A 19,033-nucleotide genomic window follows, 5' to 3' on the forward strand; every position below is an offset into this window, starting at 1 on the left:
TAAAGTGCGCAACCTCAGAACGGAAAGTGTCTGAAGATGGGTTAAGGGAAATGGAACTTTTCCGTGCTGTTGCTAGGCTGAATCTGGGAGTGGCTGTTAGTACCTGGCAGCTGTTTAGTAGCCCCCATGGGACAAGCTGGTGGATCTCAGTCCACATCCTGAAGCCAGCATCTCCACTCGCCCTGTTTGCTGGCAATCTCAAGAAATCCTGAGGATCGAATGGGCCATGGAGATGAGCTCCTCTTTCACTTTAGAGGTGGTGTCAGCAACCCAGGACAGAGGCAAGCTGTGGGGGAGGCCACTGGGAAAGCTTATGTTATTACGTGCGATGGACCTGCCCTGTGATTTGAGAAGACTTTGATCTCAAAGGCTGGAACATACGCACTTCTCATCAGCACTAAAGCAAGTAAAAAATAGCAATGTTTTAGAATATGATCCCTTAAAATCGCAAGTCACTTCTGTTTCTGAATAGACTTGTCTCTGACCCCACTTCACCACAGCGTTCACGCTCTCTATGGTTCAGGTGAGTCTGCTTGGAACTGAAAGAGCACACGCAGCTAGGGCCTCCTCCATGCTGAGCCTGCTGTAGTACTGTCTGGGGCCTGGTGTACCTGAGCACTGAGTCTCACTGGCTGTTCTTATGGCCTGAGTGTTGCCATCTGCACAGGACAGGGCCTTGTTCCCGAACCCCTCGGTGCCATTCTCAAAAGGAGTGTGATGGATTGATGGATGGCAGTTTGTGAGTGAACGACAGGATCTACAGTCTCTCTCCTTTCTCCCATCTCCTCCTTAACTCCACCCTAACCTTTCTAATAGCCTTGTGTTAAAGGACAGGGAAGACTTGGAGAAGCAGAGGGGTATTTCTCTGAGGAGGCTTGGGAGCAAACAAAAGCTTACTGGGAACCAGGGTTTCCAGTTTCCATCATTCAGCTGGCCTTTCCCTACATTTCCAAACCTGATGCAGCCACTGGGTGCTGAAAGTTTGCTGCAACCTGTGAGAAGATGACCTCTCAAAGCCCCGGGTCCTCTGTCGTTTGTGTCACAACAATGCATTCTTCGGTGCTTTCAAAGTGCTGGTTGAAAGATTGTGGCTGAGTGGTAAGGCGGGCAGAGCTAAGTAGCAGGAGTTCTCTGGAGCCTGTCCTGGGAAAGCTCTGAGAGCAAAGAGTGAGAGAGTTGGCTTTTGGAGAGTGACTTCTGTTTTCCATTATGCCATGGAGGGGAAGTACCTCAGACCAGCTGCAAGAGTAAAATAAGGGTAATCACGCGATGCTTAGAGGGTAAGCTTTTTGGGGAAGGAGCTGTGGTTTTGTACAGTGCCTGCTGTAGTGGGATTGTGGTTCATGACTGGGGTTTCTAGGCATTTCTGCAATACAAATAATTAATAACCAGTCCAGCACCATGCTATGTTGCCTCCCCACCACCTGTCTCCCCCCACCCCATCTCTTTTGGGGGATCCCCCCAACAAGAAATGGATGGTCCAGAGACAAAGATGTTTCTCAGAAGGATAAACATCCTTACAGCACACCTTGGGGACAGGACCTCTTATTCTCTGTACTTTCTAATCCCAAAGAGAACAGGAGGACTTTGCTTCATTGTGGTCTTCAGAAAGCTGAACAAATTCAATCAGTCATTCTCGCTTCATATGGTGATGCTGTTAACCATCACCCTCTCCTCTGTGCCAAGGCTCTGAGAGATGTCTACTTATTTCAGGTTTCAAAGTAGCAGCCGTGTTAGTCTGTATTCGCAAAAAGAAAAGGAGTACTTGTGGCACCTTAGAGACTAACAAATTTATTAGAGCATAGGCTGTAGCTCACAAAAGCTTATGCTCTAATAAATTTGTTAGTCTCTAAGGTGCCACAAGTACTACTTTTCTTTCTACTTATTTCAGTATCCCAATGAGAGCTGCTCACAGGAGGAACCTCATACATTCCCCCTTTGGTTTGCCAAGGCCCCCTGAGTGCTTACCTAAATGACTGGTCGCCCATCCAGGAGGTTATTTGTATTATGGTACAGCCTAGAGAACCTTACTGAGTTTGGGGCACCGTTGCGGTCAGTGCAATACAAACACATGGCGAAAAGAGAGTCCCTGACCGAAAGAGCTTAAAATCTAAATAGAAAGGACAGACAAAAGGCTGTGAGAGGGGAAATGGGCACAGAAAGTGGAAGTGACTACCCCAAGGTTACCCTGCCAGTCAGACACAGAGCCAGGAATAGAATCCAGGTCTCCTGATCACACTGCCTCTTTTCTGCCTCTCCTAAGGGGTTCAGTTCTACCCCTACCTGGATGATATTCAAGGAATTTCTTCCTGTCAGAACATACCTTCTTCTTTCCTCTGGAGATGGGCCCCAGACTGAACTGAGGGCAGAGGCTAACTTTCATGGAAGCAGCTCTTTGTTCCATAGTGCAGACTGCCATTGCCTACAAGAGCTGCTTGCAGGCACTTGAAAGACCACCCCTTCCCTAAGGATGCAACCTCCTGGCACAATCACACCTTTCTGAGTCTCATGGCTTCTAGTCTATGAGTGTCCATGAACCAGTGATAAGGCCTCTTCAGTTCAGCCTGTTATTTACAGATGAGGAGTGGACAGTCTGGAGGCATGATTGCTCAGGAAGTGTCCTTTGGGGCGTTCCACTTCCATTTGCAGGGACCGGGTATGGATGTCTCAAACAAGAGTTGGGAAGCCCATCTCAGTAACTGAGAGCAGTCTAAGGAATCCAGAATAGAGCTTCTAGTGCTATGGCTAGTGTTAAAAACTTTCCTTCCTCCTGTCCAAGGGCTTGTCAGTACAGATCTTGACAAACAAAACCATAGCCATTGATTATCTCAGCCCTGAAGGAAGTGTTTGATTTCCCCCAGCCTCCATGTCATGAGACCTCTGGACTCATGCCCACTTCGCAGGGCCTCACCTTGGTTCTCTGTCTGGGAAAAGCAGATCTCTCCTAGATGGTCTGAACACAGCCAACAAGAGTGGCCCCTGGTCACTTCATTAGAAAAGACCATTGTCGGTCTATGAGCAGTGGAGCTGTGTGCCTTGGAAGGCAGCACCAAATTCTCTCCCAGTACTCAAAAGCAGGCAGGGATCCAGACTCGCTCCTCGTGAACTGGAGTCATAGAATCATAGAATCATAGAATCATAGAATATCAGGGTTGGAAGGGACCCCAGAAGGTCATCTAGTCCAACCCCCTGCTCAAAGCAGGACCAAGTCCCAGTTAAATCATCCTAGCCAGGGCTTTGTCAAGCCTGACCTTAAAAACCTCTAAGGAAGGAGATTCTACCACCTCCCTAGGTAACGCATTCCAGTGTTTCACCACCCTCTTAGTGAAAAAGTTTTTCCTAATATCCAATCTAAACCTCCCCCATTGCAACTTGAGACCATTACTCCTCGTTCTGTCATCTGCTACCATTGAGAACAGTCTAGAGCCATCCTCTTTGAAACCCCCTTTCAGGTAGTTGAAAGCAGCTATCAAATCCCCCCTCATTCTTCTCTTCTGCAGACTAAACAATCCCAGCTCCCTCAGCCTCTCCTCATAAGTCATGTGCTCTAGACCCCTAATCATTTTTGTTGCCCTTCGCTGTACTCTTTCCAATTTATCCACATCCTTCTTGTAGTGTGGGGCCCAAAACTGGACACAGTACTCCAGATGAGGCCTCACCAGTGTCGAATAGAGGGGAACGATCACGTCCCTCGATCTGCTCGCTATGCCCCTACTTATACATCCCAAAATGCCATTGGCCTTCTTGGCAACAAGGGCACACTGCTGACTCATATCCAGCTTCTCGTCCACTGTCACCCCTAGGTCCTTTTCCGCAGAACTGCTGCCGAGCCATTCGGTCCCTAGTCTGTAGCGGTGCATTGGATTCTTCCATCCTAAGTGCAGGACCCTGCACTTATCCTTATTGAACCTCATTAGATTTCTTTTGGCCCAATCTTCCAATTTGTCTAGGTCCTTCTGTATCCTATCCCTCCCCTCCAGCGTATCTACCACTCCTCCCAGTTTAGTATCATCCGCAAATTTGCTGAGAGTGCAATCCACACCATCCTCCAGATCATTTATGAAGATATTGAACAAAACGGGCCCCAGGACCGACCCCTGGGGCACTCCACTTGACACCGGCTGCCAACTAGACATGGAGCCATTGATCACTACCCGTTGAGCCCGACAATCTAGCCAGCTTTCTACCCACCTTATAGTGCATTCATCCAGCCCATACTTCCTTAACTTGCTGACAAGAATGCTGTGGGAGACCGTGTCAAAAGCTTTGCTAAAGTCAAGAAACAATACATCCACTGCTTTCCCTTCATCCACAGAACCAGTAATCTCATCATAAAAGGCGATTAGATTAGTCAGGCATGACCTTCCCTTGGTGAATCCATGCTGACTGTTCCTGATCACTTTCCTCTCCTCTAAGTGCTTCAGGATTGATTCTTTGAGGACCTGCTCCATGATTTTTCCAGGGACTGAGGTGAGGCTGACCGGCCTGTAGTTCCCAGGATCCTCCTTCTTCCCTTTTTTAAAGATGGGCACTACATTAGCCTTTTTCCAGTCATCCGGGACTTCCCCCGTTCGCCACGAGTTTTCAAAGATAATGGCCAAGGGCTCTGCAATCACAGCCGCCAATTCCCTCAGCACTCTCGGATGCAATTCGTCCGGCCCCATGGACTTGTGCACGTCCAGCTTTTCTAAATAGTCCCTAACCACCTCTATCTCTACAGAGGGCTGGCCATCTCTTCCCCATTTTGTGTTGCCCAGCACAGCAGTCTGGGAGCTGACCTTGTTAGTGAAAACAGAGGCAAAAAAAGCATTGAGTACATTAGCTTTTTCCACATCCTCTGTCACTAGCTTGCCTCCCTCATTCAGTAAGGGGCCCACACTTTCCTTGGCTTTCTTCTTGTTGCCAACATACCTGAAGAAACCCTTCTTGTTACTCTTGACATCTCTTGCTAGCTGCAGCTCCAGGTGCGATTTGGCCCTCCTGATATCTTTCCTACATGCCCGAGCAATATTTTTATACTCTTCCCTGGTCATATGTCCAACCTTCCACTTCTTGTAAGCTTCTTTTTTATGTTTAAGATCCGCTAGGATTTCACCATTAAGCCAAGCTGGTCGCCTGCCATATTTACTATTCTTTCGACTCATCGGGATGGTTTGTCCCTGTAACCTCAACAGGGATTCCTTGAAATACAGCCAGCTCTCCTGGACTCCCTTCCCTTTCATGTTAGTCCCCCAGGGGATCCTGGCCATCTGTTCCCTGAGGGAGTCAAAGTCTGACCCTCAGACTTTGTGTCAGATTGTCAGATTGTCAGATCTGACAATGAGTCAGAGTCAGGACCCTCGTGTTGTCTCTCCAATCCCTCTGCTCCCTGATGACACCAGAACCACTGTGCTTCTTTTCAGTATCCTCTGACCCTCTTAGAAGGATGTCTTAGAAGCAGCAGGTTCTTTATCCAGGCCCAGACACACTCCTTCTAACAGCATAGGTCTTCGTATCCTGGCAGCTGTAGCTCTTGAATGCTCAGTTGAGGCACAACCCCAAGTTCCTTTGGAATCTAAGAATTTGGTTTCTAGACATGTACTAAATGGCGATCCTTTACAATATAGACAAGTAGCAGAAATGTAGCCTTAAAGGCCTGATTCTGCTCATGCTGTAACTCAGGAGTAACTTTGTGGAACTCGGTGCAGTTATACTTGTGCAAAGCTGGTGCGAGTGAGAGGAACATGCAGACCTCTCTCTGACCGTGGGTTGGTCCAGCACAGGTAAATCCAGCACCAACACTCTCATGGGTCTTCCTCAATTCCTTGTTTAAAAACAGCACTTGCTTTGGCTACTCAAGTTCTATATGGCAAGTTTAGCAGCTTATTACCCTCCACTCCAGAGATCATTCATTGTTTTCAACTGACCATGACAAGATTCCTCAAGGGTCTGATTCATATCTAGGAGCCCTGCACCACCTTGAAGCTTGAATTCAGTACTGGCAAGATTCAAGCACCTCTCTTGGAGCTCATGGGCCAGTGCTTCCATTGTGACCTGTTCCCCAGGCTGCATTCGTAGCAACCATTATGTCAGCCTGGAGGTGAGTGAGATACAAGTGCCTATAGCCAATCCTTTTCACAATGTTCTGTAAGGATAGGGTGGTGATGAATCTGCACCCTAAATTTCTCCCTGAAGTCCTCTCTGGATGCCATCTCAAATAGTCCATTGGTCTCTTTTCCAGAACCATGTGTCTAACCAGGAGAAGCTCAGAGCACATAAATCAGATGTCAAAAGAGCATAGGTCCATTAGTTGGATAGGACAAAACCTTTCTCTGGCCTTCAGATATTTTGCGGGGTGGTGTTTAGGGAGATGTTCAAGTGAACAGTCAAGCTCCAAGAGATTATCTAGGTGGAACAGACTCTCTACTCAATACTGTTTACGACCAAGTGGGCGTGTCAGTGACAGACCCCAAGGAGGAACATTTTACTAGATGCTAAGGCAGTTTCTGTGGAATGATTGAGAATTGTCTTCGTCTCTGAAAACTGAAATGTAGCTCTCCATTCCCCATTAGCTTCTTGACTCTCAGCGTTAAGTCTAAAGATTTTTATGCAAAGGCAGCCCTCTTTCTCCAATTAGGAGCTTTCCAGCCCTCATACAGGGGCTTTTACTCCTAGTTGCTCTCCTAGGAGTGGGGAATCTGCAGAGGTGGTTGGATTTATAATCTCATACCAAATGCTCAGTGAGTTTGTGTGTGTGTGTGTGTGTGTGCAACTTGAAGTCCCTGCTGCTGCTTGTAAGGAGGTGCATGTGTCTCAAGAGCGTATATCTTCAGAGGCAATATAATTGGATAACTCCAGTTACCAATAAGTAACCTTCCTCTTTCTAGTTAGCTAAGAGCTTGTGCTATGCATTAAGGACAGAACCATCCCCCAGAGTTCAGCCAGTGCAAAGTTGTATTTGGTCTATCCAACGTCTCTTCACCCCGGCTTGTGTCTCTGTATTTGTTTTCACTCTGCCCACTCCCTGCTCCATTTTAAACCTGATTTTCTCTCTGCATTTGTTTTCTGCCTGGATTCTTTTCTTTCCAGTCTCTGACAGGAATAGGAACCCAAGCAGTGTTCAAGTTCAAGGCAAAAACTTCACACCCATGGTGCCTGAGTGGATTCAGCATAGTGAAAGCACCCCTGCCCAGTGAACGTGCTTAAAAGATGGGAGGGGTGGGGAGCTTTGTCCTGGGTGCAAGTGAGTGCCTGGTTTAGCACCATCTGTTAAATGTTGGTTATAGTGTTTGGGAGTTACCAACTCAACAGGTAGCTGTTTTGACCAGGAAGTATCAGCACCAAGTTCTTGGCCATCCCCCTCTGCTGCTTCCCTCCCTTCCTGAGAAGGACTCTGCTCGGGCAGGTCCTTCTGCCCACCTGCAGGCCAGGCCAGTGCCCCACGCTTAGAGGGCACTGGGCCATGCCTTGTGACACTGGCTTTTCCACCTGGAGGGTTTCGAAGCAGGGGGGAGAGTGGGTGTCCCTTCCACACTGTGCTCTTTCCTGTGTGCGGCTGATGTGCCTTTGCTTTGTATTTTCTGTTTCATTGCTCTCCAGGAAGAAGGGATCTGCACGGACAGGGCTGTTAAACCCTCCTCCAGAGACTGGGGAAGGGAGGGAATGAGGCAGGTGGGGAGGAGACTTTTTCCTTTCATCTCCAATCTCAGAACGACTAAAGGAAAATCTCAGGCAGCCGTCCCTACAATAATACCCCTGTCTGCTGTCTCTCTGAGCTTCTTTCCCCCATAACAGATACAAGAATACCATACTTTAGCCTCAGTTGAAGCAACAGAGGTTTAAATGCTTTCAGCTCAACCACTGTATTCAGATACTGCTGGAACAGCAGAGCATTCAAGCTCAGACAGCCACGAACTGAAAACCCAAGCCTACAGAAAAGGGAGAGCAAAAGACAGAAGGAAAGAAAGAAAGCAGGAAACCCAACGTCAACAATCCCATAACTCGCTCCAGCTCATTCATTTTTCTTCTCCCGGCAGCTCTGGGGAATGGATCGAGTGGCGTGGTAAGGAATACAAATGCTTCTCTATTTTTTTTCTTTGTCCCAGTGAATTTATTTGTAGTAGGGGGTTCTAATTCGATGGATTTGGGGTTATTTTCCCCCTCTTTATGATCTGCAGGCGCGATGGCAAGCTCTGTGTGTCTCTGGCTTTTTTCTTTTTCTTTTTTTTAAATATGGATTAAATGTTGATTGCTGGAGATGGGAACAATTATTATTAATTTCTATTCATTATTTATAACCATTCTCCTTTTTATTAACTTAGAGGCAGGTCGACCTCTCTATTGCCAATGACTATCTCGCTATCCGTGTGCGCACATACATCTCTCTTGCTCTCCATAACCAGCAACATGCCTGAGGGGGACAGAAAGGAAATGACTAATGGCTAGTGTTTGTTTAACCCTTTCTATGCCACTGCCCAAATCAGAAGGGAAATAGAAAGAAACATAAACTCTTTTACTGCATTCCCCCTTGCTACTGCTGCTTGGAAGCAGGGTGTGTACAGCAAAGTTGTAAATAACAATTTTGTCCAGGGACACAAATGAGTATGTCTGTGGATGGGTGATGAGAGTAGAATGGAAAGATACATTGAGAATCTAGGGGGTATTTCTGATGGAAAGTACAAAGGCCAGCCCTTTCTCTTGACCTGTGCAAACCTCATTTGTTCCTTGTTGCTTAGAGGGTTTTTTTTTTTTTAAATCCAAGCTGCTGCTTGTTCTATGAACAACAATAGAAGAGGGTAAACAAACAGATGTTTTATTCTTTTCTTCAATACGCTGCTGATGTGGGTAAAGATGGTTTGTTCATTGGATGGGTGGACACAAACATCTGCGAGGCTAAAGAGCTGTTTGATAGACCCTCATCCTTTTGTGGCGTTTTTCTGAAATGCTGAGCAGCACTGTGGGTATCTGCTCAGTTATAGAGGGAGGGAGAGGGGAATGAGAGATGATAGGCTTGTGCTGGAGATCAGCAAAGGGGGGTGAGGGTTGAGAGGAGAATTAGCTGTGGACTAGAACGGACCCTTTCTACACTGCCTTCTCCAGTGACTTCCCTTGCATTGATGGTACTTGCATCAGGTCTGCAGTATTAAAGAGCTGGTTAAAGCATGCTGGCGGCATTGAAGCAAGCTGGAATCTGCTCAGCATGAGCAAGGGATGCAGTTTAGTTTTGGTTCCAACCTGCTTGTTCTGGAGGGATTCTCTGGCGAAGGAGTTTCTTCCCCCCCACCTTATTTTTTTTTAAAAGAAGGGGCTATTGAGGGAGCTGCATGAAAAGTCAGTGTGCCTAAATGACAGTTCCTTCGACTGCTCTCTGGGAGCAGCCGCTTAGCTTGTTGCTTCAGGAGGAGGATGCTGACTGCTGCAGCCCCAATGGAGATGCTTGAAAGGGTGTATTGATTAAGTGGTGGGGGCACATCATCTGTGCAGGTGCCCAAGCAAAGAGACTGGGGAGAGAGCAAAACACAGCACCGAGTAGTAAGGACTCAGTGATTCCTACCTATTGCAAGCACTGTATTGCAAAGATGATTAACCCTGGAAGGCTGAGGCATCTCCACTATAGTGCTTCTGGTTGATCTGGAATAATACAGGTGCTACAGGACATTCTGGGAGACTTATGCTTGGTGGAATCCACATAAAATACGTAGAGTTCCTGGGAATTAACTATTATGCAGCCCTATATACTAGATCCCTGAGTGGGACTATTTTTTAAATCTCGCTCCTGTCCCACCATGCAATTCCAACTCCTGCATTGTTTTGTGTTTGTTTTTATCCTGATGCTATCTGCAAAAACCTTAGATCCCGCAGGAGAGACCGATTCTCCCATGCTACTAAAAAAACAAAACAAAATTGGTTGGTCAATATATTATATATATAAACAGAATTAGACACAATTTTTATGTGGCAAACTGATGAGAGAGTTAGTGTTTTCTGGCAAATTACCACAGTCCGGTTTTTGCCCACCCAATCCCACCTGCAAAAAAGTACATTTTACCAGCTCCTGCTATTATGGCAACAGGTTCTGCGGGATCTCAGACCCACTGCAGGGTTCTACTATATACACCATCTCATGACTGGTAGAGGAAAGAGAAGGCTCCTCGGGGCTTGGGTACTGCATTGGTAGGACGTGAGGTCAAGAATGGGATATACAAACTTTCTGGACTGGGATAATCTTGTAGCCAGGTTTCTAGAGTGAGATGGTGCATGAAGGAAAGAGGAGAGAGTGAAACCAACGCAACCACCAGCCAGACCTGATGGACTCTGAAGTTGGGGGGGTTGGCAGAGGTGAGGATATGGGGTTCCGGGCCTGGGCACCCTGAGATGCTGGGCTCTGAGGCGTGGATCTGTTAAAAGGAATAGTGTTGTTAAGCATTGGACTGACAAGCCTACACACTGAAATCTGTTACCCACAGAGCAGTCACAGTCTGAGCAGCAGCAGCAGTGCGAGCTTCCCCCACACTGCCTCTGTACACCTGGCTGGGAGGAACCACCCCGAGGGGTGAATGAGCAGTTAATCTCATGGCCAGTTAGATCCTTGACCTCGCTGGTGAGTCTGCCAGCTGTCCGCTCGTGTGGTGGTGTCTTCAGACAGGAAAAATGGGCTGAGACCCTCCAGTGAGTAATGATTTCTGGGCACAATTCACCGAGGCTGGTCTTGATCCAGTGACATAGAGGGCAATTGTTTTAATCCACCACCCAGCCACCTCATCTTTTTCAAGGATGAGGGTGAAAGAGAGAACTAACAGGGTCCTAAAATGTGAGGAGAGAAGTTAGGCAGGAGACAAGCACATTGCCACTCCAGACAATGGGATTAGTCAGGGTGAGGTGCCTCTACAGATGGATGAAGATGCTGGTGCTATGTATGCAGTCCTGGCCTTTCAGTGTAGCTTTTTAACCACCTCTTTGCCCTAAACGAGGAGCCTTCAACCTAAAGGATCTCCAATGGTTTTGAAAACGATGCCACTGTTCCTGCAGAGTTTCTAGCTACCTGTCCTTCAGAGCGTACCCAGTGCCTGATTGCCTATCCAGACTATACCCAGTGTCTGCTTTCCCCCTCCCTCCTGATACACAAAGCCAATAGAGGCAAGTGAGCACAATAGTGTCCAATTCCCTTAACAAATGGAGATCTGAGAAGTTGCTGGTGCTTGGGCTGTACATTGTACCCTCTGGCACATACTTCTGATTGCAGATTCCACCACCTCTCCTGGAATTTCCTCTTGCTTTTTCCTGTATGGTAAAAAGCGCAGTATGTGTATATGCACAGGTACATTCTGCGCACCACTGTGCAGATAGGTCAGCATCTAGGGAGCTCTGTTTTTTCTTTGATTCTGTGTCTTTTGCGACAAATATGTCATGAAACTTCCCTCCTTCCCACCTTAATTCTTTCTCAATCCCCTTCTTTCTATACATTTCTCTTTTACTCCCTCCTTCTTTCCCCATCCTTCTCCATTTTGTAGACTTACTTTCATTCTGCTTCTCAGCATCCCCCCTTTCCTTTCCTCTCTTCCTATTTCAGTGTTCACTCATTTTTTCTCTCTCTCATTCGTTCCTTTCAAGTCCTCCTCTTCCTCAGTTTTGCTCCAGCTCAGCTCTGAAGAAAAAAGCCCAGCCCCTTATCTGTGGGTGTATTCCTGCTAAATGTTTACAAAAAGTAGCACAATGTACAGACCGAATCCTGTCATTATTACACAGCCAGACAGATAGCATTGTAAATAATCCTGCCTTTCAAATACTCCTCCAGTCCCTACTACTGCCATCACTTTCTCCTGCTCCCATGTCTCTGAGCTAAATGTATATTCATTTTGCACATATGTACATTTCAGATGTACCCAGTCTGAGTATTCAGTATATATGCATATAGCAGTGGTGGGCAACTTGCGGCCCGTCAGGGTAATCCGCTGGTGGGCTGCCAGACAGTTTATTTACATTTGCACGGCCGCCCACAGCTCCCAGTGGCCACGGTTCACCGTTCCCGGCCAATGGGAGCTGCAGAAAGCAGCAGCCAGTACCATTGGCCAGGAATGGCAAACCATGGCTACTGGGAGCTGCAGCCGGCCATGCAAATGTAAACAAACGGTCTGGTGGCCCTCCAGCGGATTACCCTGATGGGCCATAGATTGCCCACAACTGGCATATAGTATCTCAGTATGTATGTATCTATGGCTGGCATGGCTTTTTACATTGTATGTGAACATAGAATGTCTGTGTATGGATTACACTGTACCACTATCTCTATCTATCATTGACGGGATCAAACCCAGGACCTCTGGAGCTAAATGCATGAGCCTCTATTGCATGAGCTAAAAGCCACATGGCTCTTAGCGAAGGCTGTAGCAGACTCATTAATCTGTAAGTGGTCTTGGTGCCACTAGAGGGGACAGAGCACCACACCCAGGAGGTCTGTGGGTTACATGTACAGATAGTTTTATTAATCTGTTTAGTGCCGTGCATGTATAAAATTTTGAAAATAGAGGATATAGCTCTTTTGGTAAAGAATAAGCACCTATTTATTGTCTCAATAACGTCAGTGAAGGCAACAGGAATGAGGAAGGTGAAGGGAGGTGCAAGGATCACAACAAAAGATTGTCAAGGTTTCAGTTAGTGATGCATGGCATGCCAAAGGTGCGAGTTAGTTTCACACGTACATTTATGTATAGATAATTGTGGTCAGATGTTTGGCTGCGTGTGTGTGTTCTCCCTGTGTGCTGTCCCAGATTTGCGCAGACAGTTGGCACAGTATACCTCGAGCGAACCACCAAATGACCACAAGATCCGTTAAGGTACGAAGACATCCAGCCAGGTTTATTGTTGATGAAGCACGATATTAATATCCCACAGACTCTACCGGACCATTAAGATATGGACCATCTCAGTGAATGGCGGGACTTTCCATTCCTCACTAGGCTAGACAGAGACACTCCATTTGAGGCTCCATTTTATACATCAATACAAACAAGTTACGTACTGCCCCTCTGACGTTGTTAGTTGACACCCTCTGACATAGCTGATTACCACCCACCACCGTGTACATCTCTATTCATTACACTGTCGTCCTAATCTTATCTTTAGGATGGGTCAGCATGTTCCTGTTATCTTTAGGGAATGTGTTGGTATCGAGGTGTTCTGGTACCACCCTTCTGCAATATGTTACCTATATATTCTTGTGCCTAGCACTACTTAGGAATGTGTATTTCTGCAATATCAGCCCTGTTGTTGTCAAATTCTGTGAGCAAGTCTTGCCTCTTGCTCACAACTTAACTTTGCTTTAGCCCAGCAAAGTTTTGACTACTACTTTAGCTCAGGCCTCATACTAGGCCTCTGATACAAAGGCTTATGTCTCAAGCTCTCTTCCTACTACATTTCCCCACTTTTTGTCTTTTTATGGGGAGGATGTTTACCCATGATTTCAAAAAAGCATAATGCACGGGCTGAAGATGACTCATTGGGCTAAACACTGTTATGTGGTTACCTTACTTTACCATTTATACTTTTATGCCTCATTTGTTCCGTAATTTGCACATTTTTTTGTACGATTGGTGGACAGGTTTTATTTTTCAATTGTTTTTAGTTCCTTATGGTGGACCTGGGAATGTTAGGCCTGGGACTTTGAGGAATGTAGTTTTATGATTGAGCCTTGGTGGCACATTTAAATAATTAATATATATGAGTAACATGGATGTGGTGCATACATTTGTAGTGTATATGGGTATATATGTATAGTATGTATGTGTACATATGATACCACCTTATATTGAAGCATAACATTTTTTTTTAATTTGGGGTAGTAGTTTCATCCTTGTGGTACTACAGATGGCAATACACTTTTATTAGGGCAATTACAGTTACAACCTGTATTATCATTAGTAGTAGGCTGAGTGTTTTCAAATACTGGGATAGGCATTATTACAGTGTGTTCCACAGTGCTATATATATGAGAAGTAAAACAGACATTTGGAGCAGTGACATTACAAATAAGGCCTTTATATATAAATGTTCTGTAATTAGTTACTACAAAGTACTGTCCATCCATTTTATACCCTTCCTGCTGGTTGTTACCCTCTGGTAAGCTTTACTGGGTAGGAAACAGGAACAGGTAGCTTTTTTGTTTTATTGGTTACATTACTTAGTGATACACTAGTAACTGACATAGATTCAGTTGTTTTTTATGGATGCTGTTTTTCAGATAACCTACTGAATGGAAAGTCATCAATTTATTAAATATTGTTGTGTTAGGATTTAGTATTGGTACCCAGACACCGAACAAGATTGTTTTGAATAACATGTGTCTTCCTTATTGATCCCAAATTGTGACTGGTACTACCAGGGAATTTGTTTATCCAATTTGTAGTTACTGTGTAACTTAATTTTTTTACCAATTTGTTTTTTTTTCTTGCCTTCGTGTTGTTTGCTGCCATTCATTTGTTGATTTTTACCTGTGTGTTGGTTAAACAGTTTAGCAATGTTATGCACGTTGTAAATGATGTACAGCAATAATACAGTAATAAAGCAATAATACAGTTGCTTTAATTTAACTGATGGTGGTATCTATGCGATTGCCAACATAATTGTTCATATATGGTAGATTGAGGTGTATTTGGCCAGTTTTTTATTTATAATGCACTCCATTTTTCTTTTTTTGATGCTTGGGGGTTTCTTCACTGTATACTGAGATCTTTTGGTGTTTTTGTGGTGTGATATTTTTTGGTGTTTTTGGTTTGTGGGATGCAATTATTACAGAGGACAGCTTGCTTACTTCCCAGATCAGTAGTCGGGGGGTCACCAATGTGGTCAGATGTTTGGCTGTGTGTGCTGTCCCAGCTTTGTGCAGACAGCTGACATAGCAGACCTCGAGCGAACCACCCAATGACCACAAGATCTGTTAAGGTACGAAGGCACCCAGCCAGGTTTATTGTTGACAAAGCACGGTACTAGTATCCCACAGACTCTACCGGACCACTGATACTTGTATGCTTGTAACAATGGCCCAGCTCAGTGAATGGTGGGACTTTCTGTTCCTCCCAAGGCTAGCCAGAGACACTTGCTTTGAGGCTCCATTTTATACATCAATACAAACAAGTTACGTACTGCCTCTCTGACATTGTTAGTTGACACCCTCTGACATAGCTGATTACCACCCACCACTGTGTACATCTCTATTCATTACACTGTCATCCTGACCTTATCTTTAGGACGGGTCAGCATGTTCCTGTTATCTTTAGGGAATGTGTTGGTATCGAGGTGTTCTGGTACTACCCTTCTGAAATATGTTTACGTATATACTCTTGTGCCTAGCACTACTTAGGAATGTGTATTTCTGCAATATCAGCCCTGTTCTTGCCAAATTCTGTGAGCAGGTCCTGCCTCTTACTCACAACTTAACTATGCTTTAGATCAGCAAAGTTTTGACTATTACTTTACCTTAGGCCTCTAATACAAAGGCTTATGTCTCAGACTCTCTTCCTACACAATAATAGCATTGTCAGTCATGTGTATAGTCTGCAGCATCAGATTTCCAATTCTGTGTGTGCTGTTGTGGTTGCTAGTCTGAGTTGGCAGTTGCTGTGATTGTGAGTCAGTCTTTCTGCAGTTGCAATGGTTGTGAATCTGTGTCTGCCTCTAATTGCTGTTTGGTTGGACTAGTATTAAGTTGTTACACTTGTGGCTGAGTCTGTGCGCCTGCCTGTAGCTGTGGTGGTTATGAACTAGTCTCTACCTGGAATCACTTTCAGGCAAATTACGGGGGGGAAACTGGGATTAATTTTGGTTTATGGGAAACATTGTTGAGCAGCTTTTGGTTTTGCTAAATTAAACCCAGTGGTGGTTTGGACCCTGCTCATAATTATCACAGTCACCAGCATACTGGGGAGTGTGGATAAACAAACCCAGTCTGGGGCTCAACTCTCAATCCAATGAGCATCCTTGTTTCCATATCGCCCTTTCCCTTTATTTTTCCCCTCACGTGCCTCCGCCTTTGTGAGTATTTTGTATTGGTATTGTAGTGCGGAAACCACACTTGGGAGCTTCCATGTGTCTCTAACACTTGGTCTGAGTGGCAGATTCTTTGCAAGGCCTGATGATAAATATATAAGCTTTGTGCCTCTTAGGTCTGTGTGGGATTCCCACAGGTTTTCTCTCTGTGTGTGTTTTGAGTCATTGGGGTTGTTCTGGGTGCATCTCACAGGTGCTTGTGAGTTCAAAGATTCTTCTGCTGGTGAGAGGAAAAGGAAGCTCTTATGTTCTTTCTCTTACCATGGTGGGGAAAGTGATCCTTGCATGTAATAATAAAAACAAGCAGATCAGTTTGTCAGGTTCTCTGGGACCTTCCTCTATGAAAGGCTTGAGGTAAATAGACAATTTTTTTAGGCACCTCCTGTGGGGACAGTGCCATGCAGGGTTAATTCAGACTGCAAGAATTACTAGCATTACAATGTCGTGGGGATGAATTCCAGCAGCGCTCAGGCTGCTCATTCTTACTAGAGGGCTTTCTGCTGTACAGGAATGGATTTCTTATTTCAGGCTGGATCAAAGTCTACTATAAACAACCTTCTCTTTGCAGACACGGCATGAAAACAGCCTGAGAGACAGAGCCATTCAGAAAGAGGCTCTTCGGTGCTAGCACCTTGGCGACCCCATCACTAGTCAGTTAAAAACAGAGGTGCTTTAACCAATCACCTCCCCACAGCCCTTTTAATTAAACAGTCTATTCAGACAATCACTGTTGGATTTATAGAGGATGCCTCACACAGAGCTAGATTTTGCTTGGTCCTTTTGTTGGTGAAAAGGACAGGTGCAGTCAAAGTCCCTGTGCTCAGAGGGGTCCAGCCAGTGTCCCTTTGCACAGGGGAGCAGCGGGGGTACTCCTGTGCACTCAAACCATCCCAAATGGCCCATGGATCTGGCTTGGGAACAATGGGGAGATTTAAAAGAGCCCCTAAGCCTGCCTTGTGCCAGCAAGGAAGGAAGAAAGAATGCTGAGTTGTACATTATTTTTACTCATAGGAGGTGATCAGATGCTTATGGGCCTTGATATAAGAACATGGGTGATCTGGCCCACCATTGCCCTGGGGCTAATGCAGCTTCAATGCCAGCCAGTGTCCACTAGGCACAATCCAGCCCATGACCCCTGCTTTTATTTACAAGAGTTGAAGCAATGCATCTGAGCAAATGTATGCAGAAGTGTCAACTCTCAGGATCTGGCCCTGTTTCTCTCTCCATTCCCTTCAAGAAAAAGCCTGACTAGATTGAGGACCACAGACTGCTCTAATTGTAACTCACACTCCATCACTCCCACCTCAACTTTCCCAATAAAAATCAAGCACAAACGAAAGGAAGGAGAGGTTGAGTGGTGTGCCAGGCTATCTCCTGTAGTCTCAGCGGCACTGTCTGCACTAGGAAATTGAGCTATTGCTGGCAAAGCATCCACCTGAATTGGTAATGAAGACAGTTCTGCCCTAGTGCAGATGGACCCAAATTATTTTCAGCACCATGGCCATGAGCTAGAAGGGTCCTTAAGTATGTGCCTATCTTTAAGGAAGAGAGCAGTCCCATTGGCTTCAATGGGACTGTTGTGACTGTAAAGTTAACCATATGCCTAGGTACCCTGCTGAATGAGGGCCCTTTACAGGATGCATGCGTAGGAGTTGATAGAGCCATAGTCAGTTTCCTGGTGTAGACTGGTGTGTAACTGTGGTCAACATTAATACCATCCTAGTATCCAGTTCAGCTCTTGCTTTCACTGACCATGGTCTTCAACCAGCCTGCATTACCACAGATTTTGTTTGCTACATCCCTGGTTCCTCCACATATCTGGCATCCTCCTCCTTTATGCTCCTTCCCACAACTTTTCCAGTCCTAGGGTGTATAGAATCATAGGACTGGAAGGGACCTCGAGAGGTCATCTCGTCCAGCCCCCTGCACTCATGGCAGGACTAAGTATTATCTAGACCATCCCTGGCAGATGTTTCTCTAACCTGCTCTTAAAAATCTCCAATGATGGAGATTCCACAACCTTCCTAGGCAATTTGTACCAGTGCTTAACCAACCTGACAGTAAGGAAGTTTTTCCGAATGTCCAACCTAAATCTCCCTTGCTGCAATTTAAAGCCATTGCTTCTTGTCCTATCCTCAGAGATTAACGAGAACCATTTTTCTAAACAAATCCAATTTTTTAAATCTTCCCTCATAGGTTATGTTTTCTAGAACTTTCATCATTTTTGTTGCTCTTCTCTGGACTTTCTCCAATTTGTTCACATCTTTCCTGAAATGTGACTCCCAGAACAGGACACAATATTCCAGCTGAGGCCTAATCAGTGTGGAGTAGAGTGAAAGAATTACTTTTTGTGTCTTACTTACAACATTCCTGCTAATTCATCTCAGAATAATGTTTGCCTTTTTTTGCAACAGCATGACACTATTGACTCCTATTTAGTTTGTGAGCCACTATAACCCCCAGATCCCTTTCTGCAATTCTCCTTCCCAGGCAGTCATTTCCCATTTTGTATGTGTCCATTGACGCTTTGAGCTGGAGTTGTGATTCCTAGCTCCAGGAGACATACCTATGCTAGCTCTAATCCAGCTAGCTCACTACAAGTAGTGTGTCTGCAGTGGTGCAAGTGGCAGGAGAAGTTAATGGCCCCAGTACATACCCATCTAACATGCTAGCCATGTGCTCTGGGTGCTTAGCCATTCCTGCTGCTTGCCCCACCAGTTACTCTATTTTTAACACACTAGCTCAGTCAGAATGGCGTCCCCAGTTCAAAGTATAGCCTTCGTGTGAGGCTTCCTCCTCCTCTGTATCAGTTTCCCTGCATCCCTCCACTCTGCCATCTCACCAGCTCTTTGCAAAGCTGGTCTGGAAAGGATGTACTTTGTTCTGTGCTCACTCTTAGGCAAAAATCTCCAGGTCCAAAACACTTCAGATTGCAAAGCTGTTACTGCAGCATTTGGGATCACCGCTGTAAAATCTTGGATTACTTTTGTGGGTATATCTCTTAGGTCCTGTA

The 19,033-nt window shown here is 45.5% G+C and overlaps 1 protein-coding gene across 2 annotated transcripts in view; it reads left to right on the forward strand.

Annotated features, from left to right (window-relative positions):
- The first annotated feature begins 7,883 nt into the window (after positions 1-7,883).
- Positions 7,884-19,033, forward strand: part of GABRA3 (gamma-aminobutyric acid type A receptor subunit alpha3) — a 134,011-nt gene continuing 122,861 nt past the window's right edge. For both annotated transcript variants that reach the window (XM_043492271.1, XM_038417440.2), the window contains exon 1: positions 7,884-8,041. In XM_043492271.1, coding sequence (XP_043348206.1) covers positions 8,025-8,041 — 17 coding nt within the window. In that variant the 5' untranslated portion in view covers positions 7,884-8,024. The remainder of the gene's footprint in view (positions 8,042-19,033) is intronic.

The sequence above is a fragment of the Dermochelys coriacea genome, chromosome 9 (genome assembly GCF_009764565.3).
Source record: "Dermochelys coriacea isolate rDerCor1 chromosome 9, rDerCor1.pri.v4, whole genome shotgun sequence".
Classification (NCBI taxonomy): Eukaryota; Metazoa; Chordata; order Testudines; family Dermochelyidae; genus Dermochelys; species Dermochelys coriacea.